The sequence below is a fragment of the Geospiza fortis genome, unplaced genomic scaffold (genome assembly GCF_000277835.1).
Source record: "Geospiza fortis unplaced genomic scaffold, GeoFor_1.0 scaffold346, whole genome shotgun sequence".
NCBI lineage: Eukaryota > Metazoa > Chordata > Aves > Passeriformes > Thraupidae > Geospiza > Geospiza fortis.
In genome coordinates, this window is record NW_005054361.1 from 723463 (window position 1) to 745281 (window position 21819).

Sequence of the window (21819 nt, forward strand, 5' to 3'; positions counted from 1 at the left end):
TACAAATTCTGCCCTACTGAAAGCGAAGAACAGCAGGCATTAAGGAGGAACATTTTCTGTAAGTTCAGAACATGGCAGACCTATTTTCAGTCTTAAGTAATCAAGAGCAAATTTATTTACTCCATTGTCCAGACTGTCACTGGCTTTTCCTTAATTGTTTCTTATTGCAGTAGATACAACTGCAGCCTTCAATAAAGACAACACCTATGTATTGTTTGGGCTAGGTCTCAAGGGGGCTTACAAAGTTTTGTCTTGTACAATTTTTAAAGGTTTTGACTAGAAAAGGGGCTTTAGATAAGAAAGCTGCCTTATATAAAACTCTTCCAGATGCTTTGGCATTTTGTGCCATGTGAGGATTTATGAGACTCAGAGTAACAATGGCAAGCTACCAATTTTTATTTTTTTTATGAAGGTGACATAACATGTTTGCATTTACCATTACATAAACTTTTTTTTTAACACCTACATATTTCAGATAAGAGGTGTGAGGTGACTCAGGAGCTCCTGCTGATAGGTCTGTTTATATTGCTTTCATGTTGCAAGCCTGTGCAAGGGAGCATACATAAAAAGGACAGATACTCCTTTATATTGCAGTTTGGAGAATCACATACCTCAGGCAAAAACATGAGCTGTATCCAAGTAACTGCAGCCTGCACGGGCTGCTCACTTCTGTGGCTCCTTCTCACTTCATCCTACTGTTATCAGGCTGCATTAGGCTTTAGGACAAGGCTTTGTTTTTTTAACTGCAGATAGTTAGATCTATAGCTAGTGAAGGGGCAAAGTGGGCTCATTCTGTTACTGAGAACACTCATCTTGAGTTTAAAACATTATGTGTAGTTTCTTACTGGAGGAAAACAAACAAAAAAAACTAGTGGACTTGAATACAAAATAAGAAATACTAAATAGGAAATACTAAATTGCCATGGCTGTAAGTCACAACTGCCTCAAAGAACCTGGAAGAACTTGGTTTTATCCATTTAGGAACATCTTTTGAAATGCAGACAGTCTGCATGGCTTCCTGCTTGTCTGCACCTTTTATATTTTTTTTCCTGTACATTACCTGTATGTTTTGTTTTTTATGTGGCCCAAGATTATACAGTACCTTATGTAAAATGTATTTGTTATTAATAATATGGCACCTAAAGACAAGACTAGTCAAGTGGTGAACAGTTCTCTAGTGACTGCTAAAGACATACTAGTAGTTCACTTACACAACTGCTTTCTGAGCCAGTATTCATCCCAAAGAAAAACAGCTGGCAAATGCTATTCTCCAGTCTAAATTCCTGCCCTGCATAATTGAAGAAGGAAACTGTGCAGCCAAAGCATTGTCATCTGTCTGGAAGTGGTCACTAGTGGTAGAATTAGAGAAAGACTTCTGCAGGAACAAAGACAACAGCTGAAAAAAAATGCAGTTCTCATGTCATAAATGGAGCAAATATGCTTAAAGCCTTGACAGATATCTAACTAGTGTCTTACTACAAAGCTTCAGCTTAATCTTAGCCTATTCAACATGTACTTGGCTTTGAAACACATTTACATACAAGTTTCAGTGAATCAACTCATGTCCTCAAGCTCTGCTACATTTGCAAAGAAGTTTACCTGTTTTCTGGTAAAGCTAATTTAAGTCAGTCCTACATAGTTTCAGTTTCCCTTACCTAAAGTAATAAAAGAAGTGATCTGGCCTCTGCTAATTTTTAATGCATTCAGTCATTTTTGCAGTTGTTTAAACACATACTAATTGCAAGTTTAATTTTAGTTGTAAAGGTTCAGTCAGATCTGGGACAGTGAATTGTACCAAGCTTTGCAGGGACCAGGCTCAGACAGATAGTTAAATCTGGGGGGGAAATAATTTGACAACATTTTAGAGATTATTTCAACATTTAAAGCACTACTGTTTTTCACAGTGTTTCTCATTTCACTTCTCAATGCCTCACTAAGATGCACAAGTACCTGCCACATTGCATACAGCTAAGGGACACCTGTGGACAGACCTGCAGACCACTGAACTTACTAGCCTGGAGAGTTTTTCCTCCTTTGTTTCCCATTTCCAGCTACCTTCCAGTTGTTTCCTGCTTTTTTGCTCTGAATTCCTACATGAAAGGAATTATAATTTAGGCAGACTCTGAACCAGGCTCACCCTTAAAACCAGTTTCTTTCCACTTCATGCTTAACATTAGCCACACAAAGTTCTGTTTAGTTCCACTTTCAGAAGTATTTAAAATACCTCCCTCCTACAACATTTCTCATGAGTACAGTTCAGCAAGGCAGAGTTCTTACAGAGCCTAAAAACCCAGAGGAAGAGTCTAAGGGAAAAAAACCATGAAACAATGTCCAAAATGTAAGAGCTGACAGCTCTTCAGCTCTTTGGCACATGGCAAAATCCATATACACACACATTTTTCACAGCAGCAAAGTCAGTAACCACAGGTCATATTAGGCAGTATGTTAAGCTCAGTGTCATTTTTTGCCACTTTTTGGTATGCCTGGGCTTTTAAATTCTCCACTGTGTTTTTGTGTGCATTTCTTCAGACATGAGAGCTCAACTGAGTTCCCTTCTCCAGTATCTTTCATCTATTTCATATAGTATGCAAGTGATGCTATTTCCTAGTTTTTAAGACAAGATGACAGCTATACATCTGCCTTCCCTTCAAATAACTGTTCTTCCTCCAGTCTAAACATTCATGCTTGATTATGCTCACCTGATCCAGAAAGCAGTGCCACAGTATTGGTGATTTGGATTCACACCAAAAAAAAGATTTTGTAGGCATTCTCTGCTACTATTAAGGCAAACAGTAATTGTGCTTTCATCAATATTAGTCAATAAATTAAGGGGTGGAAGAAAAAAAAAACACATTACTTGATCAGTTGATTTTGAAGTATTATTACAAGAGGAGCAATGTATGATCCAACACTTGACTCAAGAGAGCTAGAGTTCCAAGTTCCATCCCAACTGAGACTGAGCCACCTGTGTACAGATGTTATGCACACATGATGTCATTTTGTAGGAATAAGGTAATCTGAGTAAGACTCACTATTTAACTGACACAAGTGATCCATTTCCCTATTTTTTATGGAAAAATCCAAACACTGCTTCTGATGTTTGTTAAAGAATGGGGTCAAGACCAGAAACATCACAGAAGTAAAGCTCTGTACCTGCTTTTTTAAGTCAGTCCCTTCTCTAATATAGCATGAAAGACTCGAAACACCAGGAAGCAACTTTTCATACATCTTTAATCATAATACAATAATGTAGTGTTTCTCCCTTTAATGAATAATCTCCATGTTGCCCTTTTCAATGAAAACCAAATACCTGCAAGAAAGTGAAACTGCAGTGCATAAAAAGCATGATGTTAATTTATCTTTCAGTGTCTTTGCCCAACTAGTTGCACACGGTCAGAAAAACCTTAACAAATTTTAGGGAATTGCAACCATTCTCTAGACAGAACCTCTGTCTAACTCACATCTAAACATTACCCAAGGCAGTCAGTTTCCTCCTTCTGGAAAACCATTACCAAATCCTTCTCAGACAGGTACAGTGACAGCTGCAGTAGAAGTTCTGAAGTTTTAAAACAGCTCCCTATGGCAGAGAACTGGATGTGCAGCAATTAATTTATACAACATCTTGATTTTGACCAGATGTCACAATCCACAGAAACTACAAGTTACTTTGAAGCTAAATCTACACCAAAATTTTAGTTGTACTTGAAATTCTTGATGATATAAGAGAGGTCTGCGACCTCCTGAGGACTTCAATCAATCCACAAGAAGCAGCACCCACAGGGAATAAAAAGTCACTCTAGAGGATCCTTTTGTCCTAAATTTTCAAAAAGCAGCATCCATAATCAGTTTAAATGGAAGACAAATTTCAAAAATACTGCCAGTGAATTACAAGCAGCTACAAATATCAAAACCAGATGCCTGCAAGTGTCTTCTGGTGGAATTAATTTATTAAAATAATACAGCTTTCTGAGCAGATGGAATTTAAACAGGCTGGATGTATTTTATTTTTCAAGCAGCACAGGAAAAATCAAATACATTACTTGTATGTTCAATTATCAAGCAGTAGTTCCTATGTTTAAAAACTGCATTCACACCTTCACTTTTACAATTAAATACTGCCACATTAGTTTCTCTGCTTAGTAATATTTTGTATGGAAATCAGAAGCTTGTTTAGGCAAAATATTATATTTAATTACAAAGGTGCTTAAAACAGAAGTACAAAGTCAAACAAGTGCAATGTACCTGAACACTGACCTAAAAATTCTAATTAAACTGTGACATTTGAGGAAACTGGTGTGAGGTGTGTAGAGGATTTAAGGTTATGACATGAAAATGACTGATGAAAGATGCTGAACACTTCAGTCAAATGAAATATAAGGTCAGCAACACTTAAGTCTTGTGGGGTTTGGGGGACTTACATCTCATTTCTATGCTCAACAGGCAGTTCCTCAAATGCTGGCACATACAAAAAGCTGAGGTTGATGCCTGTGATGAGAGAAAGTTGAGAGGTGTGCTATTGTGTTACTTGTAAGTCAGTGTGTGCTGCATGCTGACAGCCAGAAATACCTCTGCAACATCAAATCAGGACAGAGCTGTAACAATACCTTCCCAGCTGACTGATCAGAGGCACTATCACCAAGTCACTCAGGACCCTTTGTTTCTTACAGTGCAGAAATAGATGTCAGGGCTTTTGAAATGGAAGTCAGCTGCCTAAATCTTTCTGAATAATTAATAATGCCTGTACTGGAAATATTAAAGCAGAGGAGAGGAAAATAAGTTGCATTTGCATTGGATTTAATTAAAGAGGTTACAAGCATTAAGTTAAGAAGAGAACTACATGAGCTTAGATGAACCTCAGTGGCTGCATGCCTTGCTACAGCCCAAAAGTAAGCTTAAGCAAATGTTGGAGAGCAAACGTAGATGTTAATGAAGACAACTAATTATGCAGATCACTTCATCTCCACCCACTCATTAAGTCTTAATCACTCTTTAAATCTGAGTTTAAATCTGAGTCCAACTTGCTAGCAGGGTGTCAGTTCTTAAAAAGACTGAAAAGCTTTTTATTCTGTCATTTGTAAGGAAAGGAAAATACTCTTAATCAGGTTGTATGGTTGGTTCCACAACACAGACAGCTGGGACAGTGAGAAAAAGGCTGCAGAGAAAGATCTGTCTGCTCTTCTTGCCCATGAGAAAAAAAGTGAAGTGTCACAACAGAATCACTGTACAAAGCAACAAGCAGCCAATGAGGGCACCTCCTTCTGTCTTTCCTCAGATTAATCCACCAGAAAACAAACAAACAAACAAACAAACAAAGGTCAGAATATCTTCTAATACTCTAATCTTCTCATACTCCTAGGCCAGTGAAGGAACCTGTGGGAATAAGGGGACTGCAGAGCTAATAAATTTGCCATATAAATTTGGAGCACTTGAGAACTCAACAGAGAAAACTCAGTTGAAGAGGTAACACAGACAAGGGTATTCAAAAGGGATCCTTGAAGGTCCTGCTTCTACAGCTTGTACATGTAAATACCAGCCACTTGCCTGGCTTCTAGAACTCACCATTGTGAGCTCCTAAGCCTAAATCTACCTAGGTATGCCTTAAGTTGCTGGAATTAGTTTTATAGGTGATTAAATCCTTTATGCACCTTTCTTCAGTCTTCATTAGAACATGGACTGTGACCACTTAAATCCCAGAGTGCAGATAATATGTTAGTCATTTCACAAAAGCAAGTGTTTATTTTCTTATCTGCATGCTGATTCAGAAAGCTCCAGACACACCATGAATAAACAGCTCTAGTCTTAATTCACTGCATATAAATAATATCTAGTCTTTTAAAAGATATAAATGTCTATTACGGAGTTGTAGACTAAAACAGAAAAGAGCATCAGAACTTTGAGGAGAGATACAAAGACACACAGAGACCAGGAGCAATAGCTGCAGCTCGATAAATACATCTTACTTGTGTGTCAGAAGCAATAAATTATCAGAGCTTTAGGGGCCTTTTTTGCCCTTCTCAAATCAAACTACTCAAACTGGCTGTTTGCCTTTAGGTTTTCCACAGTCATTTTATCTAGTCTGTCCTGGAAAAAAAAATTAAAGAAGTCTTTAAATCAGATCCCATCTTTTTAAATCACTGAAGCAAAATAACTGACAACCAAAAGTTGCTGGACAGTGACAATGTTATGCAAGTGTGGCTTTTCTATTAACTTTGCAAATGCACAGAAGGAATTAAAACATAATTTCCTAAAAACATTTGAGCCTTCTTGTTTATCTCTTGTGCAGCTGCTGCATTTTATTTGAGGAATAGGAAATATAACCATGACTACAAATCTTGGCCCCAGAAAAGAACATGGGAAAATGCTGACAGGTACTGATGAGGCAACAAACTAAGAGTCTTTTGGTACAGAAAAGTTGGAACACTGGATAATGTAATGTAGAAAATGTTAAGAGCAACACATGGGGATGTCAGAAGGCATCTAGAGGCACACACGTTGCAAGAAAAAAGGAAATAATCTCCCTTGGAATCAAGAAATGCAGGAAGTGCAATTCGCTTGCATACAGAAACCACCACATGCATGTTACACAGGAAATACAGCATTATGCCACACCTTTTCAAGAAAACTATTGTATTTCTTCACACAAGGATACTAACTGGGCTGTTCTAGTTACTCTCAATTCTAGTGTAACTTTCTTTATGAAAAAAGCAATTATCCAAACAACACATTCCCTGAGTCGACACAGAAAATCCACATTGCTGATTTTCATTTGGAAGAGTCCTCATTACTTTACTGGGGGAAAAAAACCAAAACCCCACAGAGTTTGCTACCTGTGCTAGTTTTGGGTGGGTTTAGTAGTTCATATTCATATGTATGCAGCTACATTAATGTTGTAATTACATCCTAACTTACAAAACTGTCTATGATCCAATCCCAGTTTGGGAGAAATGCTTTGTAATTCTTTCCCTGAAGAGATCTCTCCAACTGGAATCCCATTCACATCCCAGGGGAAAAACTCAGCCAAAACACAGGCAAAGGTATGAAGGCCTACTGCATAACATGAAAAAAACCTACTGATTTTGCAACTGTCACACAGATTTGGAGACACAAAGAGAGCTAGAGATAAGATTCATTCAAACAACTCTACATGGATACAAGGGGGATAGAGGAAAAGAAAACTCTTGTCAGCCACAGTCTTACTCTGCACCTTGTTGATTTTAATTTGCAGGTAAAAGTGTCAAAGTTCCACCCTTTAAGGATTGCAGAGATTCTCTCAAATCCAACCTAAAAGACAAATTATTATTTATATTCTGCTTATTTCTAACAAGAATTCACAAACATTTGGCTATCTGGATTGAAAAATAGAACTACTTTACATAAATATCTTCAACATCCAAGAAAATGTACAAATCTAAAGTCAAACACATTTGGCTTGCAACAAGCCCTGTTTGCTAATGTCTTTATAAAGGCTCAGTTTTAAAGAGAAGTAGTCATTTTAAATATAACCAATACACTGCAAATGCCATCCCATTGTATGGTGACACTCACCATTCTTCTGTACTTCTAGGGAAAGTGAATAATAACATTCCACATCTGCTTGCAAGCAACATACACCTTATTTTGGTCCTGGGTAGGTAATCTCCACTCCTACATTTTGGAGTGGTCTTTTTACAGCTCAGAAAAGATTGCACCTGAAATAGTCAGCAGCATTCTGCCAAACCAGCATTTAGTCCCCAAGGCTTTGGGTTGAGTGTGTGAAAGTGGAAAACCACGATGACATTGCTGATTTTGCACTCGTGAAGGCTCCTCCCACAGACTGACCTGCAATACAAAACAAAGATCAATAGCAAAGTGTTATCTTTACTGGGTTGCTACAACGAAATACTAAAAAAACAATACATTATTCAATCAGTTGTCCAATTTGGGATGTGGCACAGAGTCTGTGCCAGAAAATATTCCAAGAACTTGAACACAGCAGCTCAGCAGAAATGGCCTATGGTGTCCTTTGCCTGGGAAGGCTTGGTAGACTTTGGGCTGAAAGGCACTTTTGACCAGAGCGCACCACAGCAAAAAGCAAAGACAGACTCCAACAGAATTAAAGAGAAAGTTAAACAATTTTTGGCACAGCTATTGCCAAACGCCTATCAGACCCCTTAATGGATGAACTCCCATAAACTCACACTGCAAGATGACAATGTGATGATGCCCCTGTTCAAGGGCAACAATTGCTTTTCCAGAAAGTTACAGACTACTGTGAAATCTGCAGAAACTGACACAAGGACGTTTTCTGATCTCAACCAGCTTGGGTTAGTTTCAGTCAAAGTGATATCAAAGTTGAGTGAGAACAACTCAATGCAGATGGTGATTAATGTATTTACCAGATGACACGGAATCTCTTACCTGAACATCTCTCTCCCCATATTCACCTCCAGGCCACACTGGAAAAAAGACGTACACTAATTTCTTTACCTAGCTGCTTCTCCTTCTGCTATTACACAAGTGTCAATCAGCAGCCGTACCTTCAAAATGTTGCTCTGATTTGTGCATGTTATAAAGTACACTTGGACTAAAACAAAATATAACTGAATAGGATGCTTTTTCAAGAAAGATCCAGCATAGATGTAAAGTGATTTTAAATAGATTTCTTACCGACAGCTTTTCCTGTTTGCACCACATTCCGGCTGGTAGAAACCATCACATTTCCAAGCTTCTTTCCACGTTCACTGTTTTGCACTGAACTGGACAAGAGAGATACTGAAGACTGTTAGTTGCTGACTTATTATTACTCTCAGGTGTAAATAAACTAGTTAAAGTATGTATCATTACACACAGATTTACGTAGCGTATATATATGTATATATAGTTCATATATATGGTCAAGCCCAACTCCTTCACAGAGATCAGTTAGGCAAGCTCCTCAGAGGATGAAAAGATGCTGCTAGCAGGACAGGAAATTAAAACACCCAATGGTTCATTCTTGGACAGCACACTTTAAACCTTTCACAGACTCCATGGGGTTGGAAAAGACCTTTGAGATCATGGAGTCCAACCCAGGACTGACCACCACCCTGTCAACCAGACCTTGGCACTGAGTGCCACATCCAGTTCTTCCTTAAACACCCCCAGGGACAGTGACTCCACCACCTCCCCAGGCAGCCCATTCCAATATTCAATCAATCTTTCCTAAATGTTTACCAAAATGCATTTATGATCAAAATTACAAAGTCATGTTTTCAGTAGTTTTGGGAATTCTTAGCCCTAATACATACACTTGCTGTTCTATTTAAAGGTTAAGTGATCAGTCCTTTTTTTCTAGACAAAGCTTACTTTGTATCTTTGTCCAAGATTAAATTTTTGATCAAGGACAATTTACACTCATGCTTTTGTTAAATAAATGCAAGAAAGTGACAGACATGATCATAATTTGGAAAGGAAAGCACAAAAGCAATCAGTTCTACTGCACAAATACAATCACTTGAAAATAATTAATTTCACTTAGTTTTAAATTGTAACTTTCAAGTCCACAAAGTCCAAGGCTTTGCAAACGCATTAATGTGAAACTTAACAACACATCATGCCTATTCTTTCCCCATTTTCAAAATCTTCAGTGTAGATGGAAAAAGCAGAAAAAACAGAATACACCAAAACCAGGCTCAGTTTGCAAAGGCAAGTAATTTTGATGAGGATCTAGTATCAAAGTCCCACCTGGAGAATCAAGGCACTGTTGTAAAAATAATTATTAGAATCACACTAAGAACTACTGGTCCTTTTACACTGATGTCACACTACCCAGAAGAGTTAGCAATTCCCCTTTCAAACAAGGGGACAAAACCAGCCCAACGTTATAGACACCTCCAGAACTTGCAGATTAAGACTTTGTAAAAGATCATCCATTAATAAAAGAGAGAGAAACTGTTGTTTTATGGTCAGCAGAGCTAAATGAGAAAAAAAATCCATTTTGCCTGGTGCATAAACCCCAGGCTGAATTCTGACTTCAGTTAGAGCTGAACAGCTATGGAAAAAACACGCACCACTGAGTTGTAGACTTGAATTTTAAAGGCCACAGTTGAGATTAACTTAAAATTCAGCTGACTCTGGTACAAGAAGACTATGCAAAACTCATTTGAAACTTGTAAATTGAAGGAACTGAACCACATCTCACTACGCATATAGTGAACTGAGTTTTAGAACAATGATGAATTAAAAACCAGCTAATTAGAAAGAAGAAAAAAACAAAACTGTTTTCTCCTAATAATGAGACCTAAAGTCAAATCAGTGCTGGAGGTTTTAACAGTTTCAGCTGACAAATTAAAAGTAGATGTATAAAAACCTTATAATTGCAATGCAAAAAATCAAGGCTGTATTATATGATGTCCAACACAAAATAGCACATTTGCCTTTTTTTGTAAATTATTAATTTCAGACAAATGTTTCATCTTTAGATGTGGTGCTGTTTTGCAGCAGAACTTTTGAGTATAGTTTCATGAAGACGGCCAATTTGAATCCTTGTCTTGTTGAGTTCATTATAGCAACAGTTATGCAGTTATTGATATTTGACCAAACTTCTAAAAAATACGAATCAAAGTACTATGTACTTACTGTGACAACCTTAATTTAACATCTGATACAGAGTACTGGCCCTGGAATGGATGGCTAGAAGAGGAGGAAAAACCCAAGAAAAAATTAATTTATTTTTCATGATGAATCTGTATCACGCAATTATTAGCTGTATTCCCCTCTGTGACTTACCAAAAAAAAAAAAAGAAAGTTTAAAAAGTATTTTGCAGATATACTGCTCTATAGCAGTATACTTCATACTCTATAGCTCAATACTTCACAGAAGTCTGGGTTGCAGTGACTGTTAAATGACAGATATCTTATGAACTACCTGAAAGGTGCCTTCTTTTTACAGATGAGATATTAACGACCTTTCCACACTAAGTCAAAAGCACCTCCTTCCAGCAGCACACAGCAAATAGAAAACATCCCTTAAGCAGACCAAAAGAGCTTTGTAGGTCTAAGGAAAAACCTTTTTCACACTACAGCAACTGAGAAAGTAAAAGCAAACAGAACTCCCTGCAGCAGGGTAATAACCCACACCAAACAGAACACATGTACAGCCAGCAATGGCACCAAGCCTGGCATGGTCAAATCTCCCAGTGAAAATACACCCAGAACAGGCAGCTCCCCTCTGTCCCACCAGTGACAACCTTGGTCACAGCTCCTCCCTGCACACCTGGAAGCAATTAACACAAAACAGAACCATCTGAAGACAATTCCTGAGGAATGACAAACTTTCTGTAGCTGGGGACAGCTGACAATCAACTTGAACAAGTTCCACTTCTCCTGACTCTGGATATGTTTTTCTTCACAGAACTACTGCCCAGAATTAGAGTAAATACTACAAAGTTTCCTTACCTAGAATTTACCTCTGCAAGAGCTGGATGCTTGTTGCTATTCCATACTCTGTAGTTGTGGGTATTTTTCCAGGCTGTTACAAATCCTGTTCCAAAGTCTGACAAAATCTTTTCATTGTCTGGTAAATTAAAATACAGAGAATTCGAAGAAATTCATTAGAGATTTAATAATTACAAGACAAATTACTTTTTTTCTTGTAAGAAAAATTCATTTTCCAGGCTCTTATCAAGGCCATAACAATTAAAACTCCAATACTAAAACCTGGGTACTTCAAAAATGGTTTATTTTTAAGTGTCAAAAATATACAGTACCAGGACAAGAGGGGGAAAAAAAAAGCTAAAAATTACTTTTCTTATTTTTAATTCATTTATAAAGCTCCAAGAGCTCAACTGGGGAAAAAAAAATCCAGATTGACTTTTTCTCTGGAGGATGACAGAAAAGGGAAAAGAATGGCCACATAGCAACCAAGAACAAAACCAATTTGCACTGGTCTTGGGTTTTGCTGTACTGTTATTATTCATTCTAATTTAGTAACTTCCAAATCCATTCCAAAACTGCAGTAGGAAATACTGTGGAATGAACTTATCAAAACAACAACCCCTTTAAAACACTGAAGAGTGTAGGAAATAATTTAACAGCCAGACAGTGAAGTAGTTTGAGATCCCAGAAAACCCTGATATTTCGTATCAATCTGGTAATCCTCTTAAAATATTAATTTTGTCAGACCAAGAACTTGGCATCTTCCAGACTTTAATATCAGGTTCTCAATCCCATGTTTTCTCACATATACCACAAAACAAAATCTGAATTTAATTGGTGTGAATAGAGAAAAATCATTATGAGAATGAAGTTAACACAGTGAGTGCAGGGCAAACTAAACATTTTCCACAAATGAAAACCACTGATTCTTTTATTTATATTCACAAAAAAGGTTGGAACATAGAGAAATCCTTCTGAGTTAAAGCAAAATATTTTGAGCTCCAGGAAACAAAAGCTTATAAAGCCTGTAGATGACACTTTTCACAGTATGTGAATCCCTAAGTAAGACCATGGCAAGAAGGGAAAAGGGCTGGAACAGTCTAGCAAAACTTCCTGAAGACAGATGCTTAACTTCATGTCTCCTTAAATCCAAGTGGCTTCCCAAAATTAACTTCAGGTTGCAACACAGTCTAGAAGACACTTGAATTTGTAAGTCTCATCACATACAGGTTTCAGGTACTTCTACTTATGAGGAAAACTTAATTAAATCAAGGAGAAGAAGACATTTTAATAAGAAAGTGTCTGTAACACTGTGAATTAAGGATTAACAACAAGCTTGTCAAGAAATAACAAGGTTAGCCAAAGACAACTGAAAAAGCAGCCTAAAATGAAACTTTAGGCAGAGGGACATCCACTGACAGACCACACATTGGCAGGAATAGAGCAAATGCTTGACATGTCCACCCTCATCTCCATCCCCAGACAAGGTATCTGTTCTACCTGGTTGCAGCACAGCAGCAAGCAGTGAATGAAGATAAGCACTGAACTGAGCCCTGATCCACTCATCTCCTCCTTCCCATCCAGTGCCATCAAGGAACACATCATCTCTGTTCTCAGTGACGTGCTTCACCAAGTAATCTGAAAATCTTAGGTCAGCAGTTGTTGGGTTCAGGATCTTACGGAGTTCTGGATCGTGGATTTGCACATGAGCATCTTCTATCTGTTTGAAATAATTCCAAGGGTAAACATTTATCTAAATAAAACTGCTTATACAAACTTACACTACTACATATTGCTACCTAAATCTAGACCCTCATTCCCCAAAAATACCAAGAAAAAACAAATGGCCCAAGAAACAATGAACTAACTGTTCTCAGAAAGTCAGATACTGCTCTAATTTATCCAGAATTCAATCATTTCCCTGGCACACAGTGAAAGGCTGCTTATTTGATAGGATTTGGCAGAAAGTTTTGCAGGGGAAGTATGATGCTCTTTGATTATCACCTCTGTTTATTAAGGTGATTACCTATATGGAACCATCTTAGGTACCAGATGCTGATTATACAGTTGTGTCTATTTGCTAGAAGTGGCACAGTGGGTATTCAGGTGCTGTGTTTTTACCCTCTTGATTAAATCAGATGGAAGTCAAATCAGTACCTGCATCTGATTTTCATCTGCAAGCACCTATTTTTGAAGACCTCACTAAAAAGCCATGAAAAAGCCCACTATATGAAAAATGAAATTACATCACCAGCACAAAAAAAAATTCAAGAAGTGCCTTGCAAATTCAAATATCAGATACATATAAAAACATGGACAATAGTTTTGCACAGCCTATCTAATCCTGTCCTCTCAAGTCATAGAAATTTAACAAACCTTTGCAGCTGAGAATTTGTTTCATATGGAAGGAATTCAGAATTCAGGCAAGCATGTGAAACTGCAAAGCTACATTTAAAACAGAATCTCAGCTCCCCCCAGCTCAGATGCAAAGATCCTTACTTCCACAATTGCATCACTCAGGTGCTTCTGCTGGCGGAACAGGATATTGGTGGCTCCCGCAACAAAGCCGCGGACGGTCACATCCGACAGGAGATGATGCTGCTGCAGCGCCATGTACGGCAAACACAGGTACCCCTGGAGCAAGAGACATTCACAGAAATAACATTTTAAAAAGTGCCTAGATTCAGAGGTTTTCCTTATAAAAGCCAGCATATTTCACCCAGAATGAACCTTGGTTATTACAGTTTCAGCCACAATCATCTGTTGCTCTGCTACATGACATTTGCGAAGTGAATTGAATTTTTTAAGAGATTGTGTTGCCTTTCAGTCTCAGGATTGAAACTGAAATCCAAAGCAAAGGATGAGAATTTCATGTGTTTCAAGGCAACAGAATAAGAGCAATAATAAGCAATGAGGCCTCAGGTCAGTTCAGAGACAAGAAGCCAATGGAGATAAGGATTAATCTCTCCAGTAGGGCACATGATGTCTTCTGGTAGTTGGGAGGCACATAATGCAGGAAAGCTACCGACAGCTATCCACATTTTGCGGGTGGGGATTTCCAGACACCAGAGATAGCAATCAATTTTTGATAAGCATATGCAAGCCTGCTTTAAGAAGGAGAGGACAGAAAGTAACACACTGTGCTTTTTAGCCACTTCAGGGTTGTAAATTAATCTAGTACCCTTCATTCCAATTTAAAAAAAAAAACAAAACATTTTGAAAAAGGGCTTTGAGTTAGTCATTGAGGGATTATTGAGAGGTAGGTAAAGTCCTTTTTAAACATAGGATCAACATACTCCTGACATCTAATTCCAGCTGTTCAACTGCATAAAGCCCAAAGCAAATTTATTCACGGCAGCTAATGGCACACTGGACAGAAACAAAGAGCACACACACTTTATCATCCAGTACATGGTAATTGGAAACACATGGAAGAAAGGAGCATAACTACTCCCTTTTGTTGCGTGAGACACAGGGATGGCCTTAGAGATGATGAGTCCTTATCAGCTGAAAACAAACAGCCTGTGTCAGAGGAACAACAGTGCTTTGAAAGGAATCACAAACCTAAGATGGAAAGTTTTCAAGAAATACAGCTTAAGAGGCAGGAAAAGGAAGGCTTAATTACTGTATACTAAAGTAGCAAAGTCTGGGAAATCTTTCACTATTTAAAGTATCAAATGTCAGTTTACAAATGCACATTTGTAAGTACAACAACTTTTATTTTCATGAACATGTGCTGTTCTTTTATAAAATAGTGCAGATGAAATGACTATTAGATCTGACAGAACTGGTACTAAAGAAACAAGTACCACAAGCTATTTTCCCTTATGTTCAGGTGTACGTGGATAATGTATTATGCCACCTGGCAAAACCTCCTCCCATTCAAATTTGTCAGATTTATAAGTCTTTCCATGGCATGGCATAAAACAACCCTGTGTTAAGAGCTCTAAATGAGATGTAAACTTTCCAGTAAGTGGTTAAAACTGTAACTTTGAATCAGATTTTTCTGCTAACTCAGACATGCAAAGCCCTTTCTGCTTTAATTACACTGGCTGAACTGAGGTGAAAAGTGCCTTTGTGGAACAGAAGGCAAACACGTAGAAACTGTCAGCTTCCTTAAAATTCTTTTCCATCTGATGAGCACAGCAGCAAACAAAAGTTTGCACTTGCAGGTCCCCTTATCAATTATTTTATTCTTGCTTTCCATCTAGTATTTTCAAAGAATTAGACTAAATACAATTTACAGGCTATAGTTCACATTAGACAGATCGTAAGGACAAACATCAAATGCAGATCTTTGTTGAAACAACATTTCTAATGGTGACATGAGGCAATACATTGAGGGCAATGACATTTGAGCTGCTCACTTGGGCCCACACAATGTATTATTTCCAACAAAATCTACAGGGAGAAACTTAAACACAATCGTAAAATACAATATTCTGCAAGGAAATGCAAATTAACCCCTGCTAAGGAAGCAAAAACACTTTGAACTTCAGCAGCTTGAGGAAATAAATCTGAATCTTCTATCTTCTACTATGGGCAAATGTTCATTTAAAAGTTTATTACATAAAAAACAAAGCAATGAAATGTACTAAATAACTTCTTGTATCGATAGCAGTATCTTTAAAAGGGATACATTTACCTGGTTTTTATGGGAAACTAGCCCTACTAGCCAGCCCTACTTACCAGACCTATTGCTTGTTATCTGACTATGCCTATCAGAGTCCTTAGAGATTCTGGAACACCTGAAGTTCAGTTAGATATCAGTGCAAGCTTAAAATTCAGCAGCTCAGCACCATGTACAGATAAAGAGACAAACAGAAAGAGTTATCACAGACAGGAGGGTGAAATTTCATCTCATATATTTTTTATGTGTGTATGTATGTATATATATACACATTTTGTGCATATATACACATATGCATTTAAAAATACATATACAGATATAAATCAAAAGAGAAAAATAGACTTAGGTGTCAGCAAAGGTAGAGCTTTCAGAATCTTTGTTTAGATTAAGATATCTAAAGGTTTCTGAAGTACTCTGATCTTGCCCTATATAGGCCAGACCACCAATTCCTCAGAGTAAAAGAAAACTGTAGCTTCTGCTACATACAATTTATTAACTAGAGTGGAGATGCAGGTTACCACCATGTAAAATTGCAAAAAAATTGCAAAGAGTATTAAAGGTATGAAAGTGGAATGCAAATATGCTTGCAAGGCCCTCTCAGGCCTTTCCACCTGCCTAGGAGAGACCATACTAACATGTTTTGGAGAACCCTACTGTCTACCAGGAGCTCAGTAAGCAAAATTATTAGCCACTTCTGGAAAAAAAAATGTCTTTCTGAGTTCCCAAGTACCACAAAGAACATGCTTACCTTTGTAAAAATAGCCAGTGGCATCCCATACTGGTCCTCTTCCAAGCCAGACACCAGTCCTTGAACAAGCACCGTGTGCCCTGTGTTTGCCTGGGGCTGCACAGTGATGGGAAGGCCTTCGGAGCTCACGCCTTTGCTCCGAAGGTTTCCTGCCTGTTCTGATGCTGGGTTCTCACGTTCTCCTTCCTTCAAGTGAGCCTCCTCCAAAATGCTGGGATCCAGGGTCTCCCAGTCACTTTCTGAGGACGCTGGAGAAGCACGGGAAGGAACTTTCAAGCGCTGCACAGCTCCGTTGGATGACTGAGCTCCATTGCAAGCCTTCTCGGCCAGGGAGAAAGGCACATCTGCTTTTTGACCTTCCAGTGAATTATCTCCTGTCATCTTCCTGTCTCCCTTCCCCATTCCTAAGTTTTCATTTGAAGCATCAGCAGCAGACACAGAAACATAGTCATCTAACCGTGGTGGATTCTCCTGCAAGCCAGCATCCTCTGATATGCTCTTTCTTGGTCTGTAGTGTGAGCAGTCACTAAGACCATGTTCAATCATACCTGGGAAGAACAGCAAACACAAATATCAGCATCTCAATCAAAATTTTAGTGACCTTTGTAGGGGGAAAAAAAGTGCTTTTTTGTACACAGAGGAAATAATGTAATTTAAAACACTACTTTGGGGAGGGAGGGTGTGTTAAATAACCCAAACCTACACTTTCTCTCCTAAAGAATCTGCCTTAACATTTTGCTTTAAGAAGACTGGTTAGAAGCTAAGGATTAGCAAGGTTAGGAGTTATGTTTGTTTGTTTGCTTTTAGGAGCACATGTGGAAGGAAAAGTTTATATTTTGGGGCTTTAAGGAACTCAACAGGAATGTGTTACTTATTCAGAGGCCCCATCTATTATACCCACAGGAAATACAGAAAATCCAGTGGCTCCAATGAAGCACAAGAAATAACCCATAAAGTGCAAGTAGTAAGTGTTAGGAGGTGTGTGCATAGTACATGGACATGCACACAAATCACTCATTTTTCAGTCAACATATCAACCTAACTTCACTATCACATGAGTTGATTTCCAAGTGACAGCACAACCTGTCTCAGTTATCACCAGAAAACATACAAAAAGAAGTTCAAACTTCTTTTCTTACCAGGAAAGAGTGACAAGACAGTCATCAGAGCTCCCACCAATCTATTTACAGGAGAAATATAAAACAGCACCTGGTGGCAGGAGGGAGGGCAATGGGAGGAAGAGAGAATGCAAGAGAGGAAAGGGAATTAGGGAGGGGAGAATGAGAAAAACAACATTATACTTATGCATGACAAATGACACATGCAAACTATTCAAGGTACTGCTTTTTATGTTATATTAGAAAGTCTGCTCACTAACAAAACTTCCTACAACAGTTCAAAGTAAACATTTAGATATGTCTACAGAATCCTTATATAATATTTGTAATATATGTTTTATATATACATATACATGTGTTTGTAACACACGTCTCAGTTATTCAGGTTTTTCTACTGGTTTTTAAGATTTTTTCCAAATTGATCCAGTTAGTGAAGAACTGACAGCAAAAAGTTGTTCCTGGCATGCTGCATAAATTCTTGCTCATTTGTAGCACATTAAATTCTCTGTTATAAATCAAAGAGGCCAAATAATCTCAATTCCAGAACACTGATACAAACCTATGCAAAAACATTTCTTTTAAGGAGTTATATTAAGGATGTGTAGATAAACTAAAAACAGGATAAATGCTGCATGCATTTATTACAGTAACATTCATATGTAACAAAAAAGATTTTTTAGAAACAAAATACATGAGTGATACTAACTTTGGTAAAGCACTTAAGGCATAACATGGGAAAACAGAATCTCCTTAATTGAATCAGAGAGACTGGAATTAGTAAATTAGTTAGGAATTCAAAAGGGGGTGTCAAAGGCTAGCAATGAAAGAAGAAATAGAAGCCAGACTGAATATTACTTCTAGAATTTCTTCAAAATAAGCCTTCAGGGAAAAAGAGGGGGAAAAGGGAAAAAAAACCCAAACAAACCAACAAAACCAAATAACAAAGCCAAACCAAAACAATCCAACTCCAAAAAATCCCCACAAAAGCAAACTTGTCTAAAAATGCCATTTTTACATCCTTAATCAGCACAATACCAGTAAAAAACCATAGATGAGCATTACAAGGAATCAAGAGTGCAAAGGAATACAGAATAATCTAACTTTACGACTTTGCAATCCAGTTTAATAAGCAGATGACATAATTAAAAGTGCAAGTTTTTGGACTTAGTCTTCATAAGAGACTTCTGCTGTAAGAAAGAAAGACACTTTAGAAGAGACTGATGAATAATAGCTCACGTCCCACTAGTGTTTGCCAATATCCAAGCTAGTGAACTGATGGGACAAAGAAAGACCTACACAGCCTTAACACAGGCCAAATGATATTTAATGGTACCACAGCTGAAAACAGACTCTGTATATTATCCTAAATATACTACAGAAACATTATACAAGATAAGTGAATTCAAATAGCAACAACCACTGAAAAAGCACAATGAGATGAACAAGCAGCTCATCTGTGGAAAGAGTTTTGGTTGACTCCAATGGGAATAAAAATGTGTAACTTTGAAGACGTTGCTTTATAATATATGCTGAAAAATGCATGGTATAATAGCAATGAACTGCAACAGAAAGCCTATGACACTCCCACAGGTTTAGATTCTCAGACACCATGCATTCTTAGCCAAGCTTATTTTTAAGCCTACAGAAATAATTAAGTCTATAAAGAAGTACCTTGTTTTAAAGAAATCTATTCCAGTCTAGGTTTTTGTTTAGGTATACCCCTTACTTAAAGCAAATACTTTTCTATATTTGTTTCATCAGGTCCCTCTGCCATCTTTCTGTCTATAAGGATTCACTACCCCTCCCAACCCCACTACATGGCCTACTGCATTTACATCAGCAAACTGGGTGGTCCTGGCAGCAGACATTGAAATGATCACCATCTGGAAGTAGTCTTCCAGCCTAATAACCACTGAGAGGTGAAAAAAATTCTTTTAGCCTGTGGAAAAACATCAACCAAATTACTACAGATTAAAGGAAATTAGTCTGTGGCATTTTCCAGATCAAGGAAAATTGCCATTATGAATGGCTTCTTGCATACTATATTTAAAGTCTTTGAACATACAGATTCCCACAGTTATTCTGAAACCATAACATTTGCCAGAAAACAGGCAGTGACTGAAAACCAAAACTTTATTTTGAAATTGCAAGTGTTTTCTTCCTGTCAGAGCTTAGGGAAAACCAGACACAAAGCAACCTGCAGGTTTGTTCCATAAGCATTCAGTTACTTTCAAAACAATTTTGTATGTTTGAGTAATGTGAATACACTTGGGAAACCCTCTCTCTCCTCTCTTCCTGGGCATTTGCATCTTGTGGTTTGAGCAGTTTCACAAAAGAACTGTAGCTCAGTGAAGTATTTTCTTTGTACATGTCCAAATGCTGAACTGATCTGGTGACCCCTATTGTGCCATAATTGTATTTTCTCAAGTGTACTTTTGCATAGCCTTTAGTATAGTCATCTTCAGCATATGCCTCCTTAATGCAGAAACTGCATTTATTCTCATCAACAAATACTGAGAGCTGTCAAGGTATATCTGACTTACACAATTAAGCGACAAGTGCAAAAGCTTTGGGGAAGCTGCTACATCTATTTTAAAACAGAACAGCATATTTACTGCCTCATGAAAACTATCTAGGTCTAAGATATAGACTTAAATAAACATCATCACAACTGTTTTGATAACTTATAGATTAAATCCTACTGACTTTCCAGCTGCAGCTAACAGGAAATCCTAACATGCCTTCCCATCACTCTGAAGAAATTGGGTTTTAATACACCAGGTTCACTGAAGAAAAAGTAGCATTTGGGAAACTGAAACAAAGCTTTAAATAACATTTTTAAAGCAAAATGAAAAAAAAACCCCGCATAAATATGTCTGGCAGCTGATACAGTCATTCCACTCTAAGTTCTTGCTCTAGGGCATTAATATGAACACAGAAGGAGAAAAAAGTCTTGATTTCACATCTGCTTTCACATTTTGCATATTACACTTAAATTACTAAAACAGCATTGCTTCTGAGGCAGTAAGATAGTCCAAAGCAAGCACTGATCCTAGAATCCAGCAGTTATTACCAATTTATAATCTGAGTTCAGCCTGACCTAACAGATACAGCTCTCTTCATTGTCTCCTGCAGGTGTCCATGGAATTCAGGTCTGAAGGATACTTCTAGCACTCCTTTCTTTTGGTCTGTCTATTTAAAGCCTGAACCAGAAGTTCTACTTACTGAATCTCCACAAAGCTGTGCTTTTTTAGGTACCCACATTTCCTATCAGTTCCTCCACACAGGTACCTATCTGCATCTCATTTGTATCCCATCCTATATTTTACAGTAGGTTATGTTTCTCTGGTCACATTTCATCACATTTTACTTTGGCTATGATAGCAATTAAAGAAACAAAGTGTGGACAGAATAGAAGTGGAGGCAAATGTATAGGTCAACACACAGCAGTTTCTTTAAGCCTAATAACCTAATTTATATATTGATGCAAAGTTGTTGATATGACTTCAGATGCTTCTATTTTACAGATGAAAAATATTTAACAGCTGTTTCTATTTAAACTACCTGCCTCAGCTTATAAAATGTTACCTTTTTCTCTAGAAGAATCAATTTAAAAAGGATCAAGACCTGAAAAAAAACACAAAAAGAAAAAAATGGTGAGTGAACCAGTGCTATTTCTCAAAAATAATGTGCAAGCATAACCTCTTCTTCAAGGTTTTGTGTTAATCACTGCATAACAATCAAATGACCAAATGCGTTTGACCAGTGAAAACCAATGTTCCAGTACCCTTTCTCCACCTGAGCACACATTTAAAAATAGCATGAGATGGAAAAAAAAAACCCCAAAAAACAACCAAAACCTCCACAAAAAAGAACTGTGTAATTTGAAGCATACATAGCTTAGCAGAAAGAACACATTGCACAATTCC

At 37.6% G+C, this 21819-nt stretch overlaps 1 protein-coding gene across 1 annotated transcript in view; it reads right to left on the bottom strand.

Annotated features, from left to right (window-relative positions):
* Positions 1-3214: 3214 nt before the first annotated feature.
* AVL9 (AVL9 cell migration associated) overlaps positions 3215-21819 on the bottom strand; it is a 33019-nt gene continuing 14414 nt past the window's right edge. The window contains exons 8-16 of the mRNA XM_014308179.2: positions 21479-21517; positions 17912-17981; positions 16773-17320; positions 13894-14028; positions 12895-13114; positions 11416-11533; positions 10597-10650; positions 8647-8735; positions 3215-7818 (exon numbers count right to left, since the gene is read on the bottom strand). Of these exons, the coding sequence (XP_014163654.1) occupies positions 7724-7818; positions 8647-8735; positions 10597-10650; positions 11416-11533; positions 12895-13114; positions 13894-14028; positions 16773-17320; positions 17912-17981; positions 21479-21517 (1368 nt within the window). The 3' untranslated portion in view covers positions 3215-7723. The remainder of the gene's footprint in view (positions 7819-8646; positions 8736-10596; positions 10651-11415; positions 11534-12894; positions 13115-13893; positions 14029-16772; positions 17321-17911; positions 17982-21478; positions 21518-21819) is intronic.